This window comes from Asparagus officinalis, chromosome 3 (assembly GCF_001876935.1).
Source record: "Asparagus officinalis chromosome 3, Aspof.V1, whole genome shotgun sequence".
NCBI lineage: Eukaryota > Viridiplantae > Streptophyta > Magnoliopsida > Asparagales > Asparagaceae > Asparagus > Asparagus officinalis.
The window spans coordinates 22,529,548-22,536,451 of NC_033796.1; the positions used below are offsets into that span (position 1 = coordinate 22,529,548).

Below are 6,904 nucleotides of genomic sequence, written 5' to 3' on the forward strand. Positions count from 1 at the left end.
GGGGGGGGGGGGCACGTGTTGTATCCCACAAATATTATTAATTTTCAACTTAGTTTCAATGCATATCAATTGAAACTGCATCGATTTTAAAGTATGTTCAAAAACATACCATGGATTCAGAATCCCGTATATTTACATGCCCATTAAACTATACATGATTCTTGAATTCCATCCCATATAATAAATAAATAATTACCAAAGCCTACCGGATGAGTGATCCCCGTAGACTTTGCGACACAAAAAATCCTCTACAAACTTCACACTTGCCCATTGAAAAACTACGGACTGGGCTTCGGGGAACTTTTAACGTGAACAATTTTTCAAAACCGGCCTGATTTTTTTTTATTTCAAAATCGACTGTATTTTTTTTTATTTATCAAAATCGACCGGATTTTGATTTAGCAGGGACCGTCCTCAGGGGTAGCGCCGTCCTTCACGCCGTCTCTGGCCACATTCGTTCTCCCTCCACCCTCGACATCGTCTTCGGCAAGGTAAACATCCTCGATATTCGATCTGATCCCCACAAAATTTACCGATAAAATCTCTCCTTGTCGATCTTCATGCTTAGAACTGTACTGGGAGTTGAAGCGTCTCGTTCCTAGTTGTTTATTACTCTCGACGTTTCTAGGTTTTCATAAATCAACATAATCTCTGAATTTTTTCTCATTACTTATTGATGTGCTTATTTACTTATGGAAAAAAGACGTGGATTGAATTTGCATTCAATTTGGGGATGTACTTTAATGCATCTCTCACTAGCAAAGGCTAGAAGTTGGTGTGAAATTCGTAATTGGCAGCAAACCGTCAATTGAAATAATTGCAACAAGAAGATATAACATTCTTGTTACTGGTGCAGTACGCACTTAACTCTGATGCTTAACATTTTGCATGAACCTTTCTCTGGGATAACTGCGTACAGGAAACCTCACTAGAGTTGGTAGTGATTGGCGAAGATGGAATTTTAGAATCAGTCACTGAGCAGTCTGTATTCGGCATTGTAAAGGACCTTGCCATTTTAAGATGGAATGGGGAATATCGTGAATCAACACCCCAGGTCTGTCACTTGATTCTATTTGCCGATATTGTCTTTCTTCTCCCTGAACCTTCAGTTTTATAGGAGTTTGCTGATTAAATTGTAGAGTCTGCTAGTTTGTATCTTATAATACTAGTTCTGTTTTGCAGACACAAGGGAAGGACCTTTTAGTTGTGATTTCAGATTCTGGAAAGCTCTCTTTTCTTACCTTTTGCTCTGAGATGCACAGGTTCAAATGGATATGGATTAGTCTTTGAGCTGTATATCACTTCTGATTGTCTATCTCGGGCTCAGTAATCAGTGTGTACTATTTAAATTAGGTTCTTTGCTGTGACACATGTTCAGTTATCTGCTCCTGGGAATTCAAGGCATCAACTTGGGAGAATGTTAGCTGTTGATCCTGCGTAAGTTTTGAAATTGCTGTCTTTGATAGTATTTTTTTAACAATGTTATAGATAAAGTCCTTCAAGGTTGATTCTTGCATTCTGAAAAAAATTTCAAGTAAAAACCTGATTTGAGGATGTCTCTTATGGCATATATGATTATCCTTGATAATACTGCTCAAGCCCCCAGGTTTTCTGGCAAACAGAAAACCATTTCATTCTGTTGGTTTTATAGAAATCCCCTAGTACTGCCTAAACTTTGCCAGGAAAGTTCCTATACTATCATGTCGGTCTGAGAGAACTCCTTGCCAGGGGGTTATTTATCAATTCCATCATGCGTTCTGCCAAACCTAACAAAATGATGGGCGGAGGGGATGAGGGAGAGGAGGTTTCACTGGTTTATCGTAGAACTTACTCTGCCAACAGATATTGTGAGCTTTTACTGAAATTAGTGTTCTACTCATGGGATAAAACTGAACACCTAAAATTTTGCATCTTTTGTGTCTGAATTTTATCAGAAATTAGTTGGACGGGGGTAACTAGCTGTGTCTAATAACATGGTTTAAAGTATAGATATCAAATAATGCTTATTATCATATTGATGATTCAAAAGGCATATAAATATCAAAATAAATAGTTCTCTGGGAGATTTATGACATAGAACAATTTGTATTATGTCTTTCTACTGTGGATGGGGAGAAAATCAGTAAACTGGCTCTTCTATTAATACTTTTCACCCAAATTTTATTGTTTGAGCTTGGATAATGATCTAGAATTCATGATTGAGAAGTGACTTCCACTACTGTGTTCCATATTTTAACTTCGTGAATTTAAAAGCATTTCTCTCCTTACACCAACAACAATAATAACAAAAGAACCTTTATCCACAATTTTTGGGGTTGGCTACATATATCTTCTTCATCTATTTATATTATGTGTCATTTCCTCCATTAACTATCATCATGTTTTTCTCAATTGTTTCCAACCAAGTTATTTTAGGTCTACCTCTATCCTCTTTGCCCGGTTATAATAGTGAGCTGGACTCATGAAGTTTCATCCATTTGGAAATAGAACTTTCTCACCCGTATCTTCTTTCGCTCTAACTATCATATGAAGCATTTCCTATCCTGAGATATGTATTTTAACAGCCTTTAACTTTCAGAATGTACTGAAGAAAAGGAAAAATAGGTCATCGAATGCCAACTGCCAACATGGTTATTTAGTTATATGTTTCATATTTCCAGCTCCAGTTCCAAAAATCTCTCATCCCATTTGCTATTGTGATATATGCTCGAAGTTTACAATATTTGTCTGTCCAGAATATCTCTAGACCCAAGTCTGTCTTTTCCCTACGTGAATAATCTATCTTGGACAAACAATTAGACCCACTATTGTTCCTCTGAACAGCCAGTATGCTTTTAGAATTCAAGTCACTCTAGCTATCTACCCGGTGGATAGCCGTGTTGGAAATTCGTGCTAATTACATGCAAAATACGCAGCGGAAGACTGTATGTATAATAATACTAAGCATGTAGAGAACATGAAATACAAGCTAGGACCATCCTAATTAAATCTAATATGACCCCTATAATAAAGAGAGCAACCAAGAGCTTTGAAGGCTTACTTTCGTAGCGTGATTCGATGGTAGATCGAACAACCCCTAGCTCGTTCTCTTTGTTGTAGTAAACCTCCTTGTAGTGGATCTTTAAGTCTTAAAGTGAGCTTGATAAAATTGGAGTCTTCTTAAGACACAAGACAAGATATCCACCCCGGGGTACTATAAAATCCTACTATTTTCTCTTACTCAAATATTGCTAGAGTTTAGTAAGAGATAGAGCTCTCTTTTATTCTTTTATGAAAAAAACCACTTAGTCAAATTTTTCATTAAACTCTCCATAAGAGAGAGAGAGAGAGAGAGAGAGAGAGAGAGAGAGCGCTCATATATATAGAGTGAGATATGTCATGACTCATCTCATGAGTTATGTCATGAGTCATCTAAATGTAATGATTCCTTTCATGAGTGATGCAATGACTCATCTCATGAGTCATGCAAAGAGTCATGAAGAATTAAAACTATGTGCTAAAACCATGTTCCCAAACCATACCACCTTAATGACTCATCTCATGACTCATTAATCAAGATATAATGAAGTGTGTATTTCATAAATAAAAATACCACATCAATACGATGTTTCATAAATACGGTATTACGTAATTTTTCAATCATTAATTAATAAGTCATCATATGATCAAAAAATCAATGAGTTGACCAAAAGTTAACCAGTTGACTAAAAGTTAACTTTATGGGGAAATACTGGAATTTATTTCTTAAGCACATAGCATTCTGATTTTACCGATACATATAATCGTTTATGTGTATCTGGTAAAAATTATATATGCGTATCAATCATACACATTTAACTCTATAAATTGTATTTCATAGGATTCAAGTACGTGCTTGGTGTGACTCTAGGGCCCAACTTAAGACTCGGCAGTGGATCATATCCACAAGTACAACAGAGGTGCTAGCTACACATGAAGACTACCTAAGTATAAGTTGTGATAATTGTCTGTAAGATACTTACACATTTTTTAGGGCCACTCAGTGATAACATTGTACAGTCCGGTCTCTTCATCAAACAATGTCAAACTATTGAGCCTAGGGTATGGAAAACTATCAAACCCAAATAGATTGATTAGTATTTGTTGATATTAAACTCATAACATTTAAGATCAAACTGACACTCAGTTTATCTTATTTACCTTGGCCAAAGATTTTCAGGCTATAGTTATATCAAACAATCTTATAACATCAACCTTCTATACTGGGAGAGACGAATCCCTTCTTGACATCTCAATATTTACTTATTTCTCGGAATGCACCTAACAAGAATCGTTATGCACAACTCAATAAGAACTATAGTTAGGTAAAAGTCTAAGTACACCTATACTGACATGTAAGATATTGCACTCATACCTCTGGTCAAGAGACTACTTTGTACTATATCACTTGAGAACTTCTTTTTGACAGTTAAGTATAATTACCAACTAGACGTTCTCAGTGAGTCGTTCAGTCAACTCATTCACTAATACGTCACCTGTATACTATATCTTGATGTCTCACATCAATAATCCAAGAGATGGATCATCATCCTACCAAAGGAGAAATAGAGTATACACTAGTCTTTCCAAAGTGATGATGTCTCATTTCTACACTTCATCGATTAGGAACATTTTAGAATATACGTTAGCGACAAATCAGATCTCTTCATTACGATCATATCCGAAATGTCTGATAGTCTAGTATCATTCTAAGGACTTTATCTATATTAAAATACCAGATAAATCTAACCAAAATAGCATATTATCATTTTGAACAAGGATGTTATATTTATATAAGTCTTGTTACAATATACAATTATTACCTGCAGAGTACCTATATCTAACAAGCCAAACACTAAACATCAAACATCATGTGGAGGTGCATCTTTGTGGTTGTACTTGTACCTTTATCAGTGCTTTGGCTGCATGATTTTTTCATTGCTTATGCTTCTACTGTTTCTTTCCTTCATTTTTGTTGGACATAAATCTGTTAGATTCTCAAGAGAATTCTGGTGTATGTGAACTTTCACAGTAATTCTGACGTACATAATTTCCTAATTTCTTGGATGCTTCTGTGTTCAGATTGTCGAAAACATTCTATGTTCCCACAAACTCCTGAAATCATTTATTTTTTTATTTTAATTGGTTTAACTTTGCATCTACACAATTTTATTTGGCATCTAAAACGGGTTTATTTACTATCTTTATCTCTCAAAGTTGAATATATATATATATATAAAAATAAATATATATATATATATATATATAGTAGTCTTATGTAAACTGAAGTGGATAGGAGAAAGCCATCCAACAACTTTTTTATCCATTGATATTGCTTTGGGATCCGTGAAAGATATGAAGAGTTCTTAGAGATTTGTGGATCTCTTGATGGCACAAATCTGAAGGCAAGATGAGTGGATAAAAAGTTTGGTGGACAATGTCTCCTATCCACTTAAGTTGACATAAGCTTCTCTCTCTCTATATATATAGAGAGAGTGTGTGTGTGTGAGAGAGAAATGGATATGCTTGGTACCAAGCCCACTCATTCCAACTCTCAACCACTCCCCAACCTATGTGAACGTGAGCCCCAATTTCAATGAGTGGAGGGGAATGTGCCACTCACTACCAAGCACAAAAACTTGTGCTTGATACCAAGGATACCCATTTTTCTCATATATATATATAGGAGGCTCCAAAAATCCGGAATTAGTCAATTAGAACAATCAAATTTGCCGAAAGTGGTTCTTCATTGCACACAAAAACTGAGGAGCTGGTCGGGACAGGTGATCAGCTAGGCAAATTGAAATAGGTTGAACAGCGTAACTAACCAACAAACGTCGATATTTATGTGGTCTAAATTTTATCAACGCAAATCTGCAATTCATGTCACTAAAGCGTATAAATCCTCATATTAACCATGATGCCGTCAGCGGCACGATCAACAACCATCCTTCAACCGCCACAGCTAAATCAGCAAAAACTGAGCAACATGAACAATCGAAATACCAACACCCAAGATAAAATTAAGCCAACAAAACACATCAGAAAATCTTGGCCTTAATAATCCAAACATCGCGGGCATTATAACAATCGAATCCAACACCCATGGATTAAATTCCATCATTTTAAAGAAAAAAAAGAGGGTTGGTTCTACTGCGTCGGCGAGAAAGGGGGGAGGGATCGTCTTCAGAACGGTGTCGAGAAAAGAGGGAGGGAGGTCTTCGACCGGGCGGTGGGAAAGGCGCCCATTCTTTGCAAGTGAGAGGGGACTGGTCCTGGGCGGGGGAGGTTCTCGACGCGTGGTGGAAAAGTCGCCGGCGTCGATGTGTGTGGGACGGAGGGGGGGTCTTCTGACTGGTCTGGGGCGGCTGGTCACGCGCGAGAAGGGGGAGAAGGAGATTATGAAGAAAGGATTTGTGGAAGGGAGGCGGAGGGAGAGGGAGGAGGTTTCCTTGGGGCTGTGGGGCTCGACGAGTCTTCGCCGGGTCATGGGACGGGGGGGCACGAGCGAGAAGGAGGGAGAGGGAGGAGCGATTGCTTGAGAAAGAGGGAGGAGAGAACCAGGAGGGTTTGGCGATTCTAAAATGCCTTGGGGATGTCACGATGCTTTTCATCCACGAGAAAATGAACCCAAAAAAATCCTAACGGTTTAAATTAGATTTCGCACGTTAACTGTGCGAAATTTTTTTACGCATCCCAAGATTGCCTATATATATATACCTATATAGTATATACTATATATATATATTATATATATCTTAGATATTAGTTGTGATATCCTGTAAGCCATTCACTTTCATTTTTTCAAACTTTTAATTTTTTTTTACTGATGTGGCTAAACTTCTGTTATTTCGTTTTAGAGGCTGTTTTGTTGCTGTTAGGGCAG

The 6,904-nt window shown here is 37.2% G+C and overlaps 1 protein-coding gene across 1 annotated transcript in view; it reads left to right on the plus strand.

The window, feature by feature from the left end:
- Positions 1–6,904, plus strand: part of LOC109834766 (splicing factor 3B subunit 3) — a 24,549-nt gene that overhangs the window by 544 nt on the left and 17,101 nt on the right. Inside the window, exons 2-6 of the mRNA XM_020402786.1 lie at positions 406–491; positions 920–1,054; positions 1,183–1,262; positions 1,354–1,437; positions 6,879–6,899. Of these exons, the coding sequence (XP_020258375.1) occupies positions 406–491; positions 920–1,054; positions 1,183–1,262; positions 1,354–1,437; positions 6,879–6,899 (406 nt within the window). The remainder of the gene's footprint in view (positions 1–405; positions 492–919; positions 1,055–1,182; positions 1,263–1,353; positions 1,438–6,878; positions 6,900–6,904) is intronic.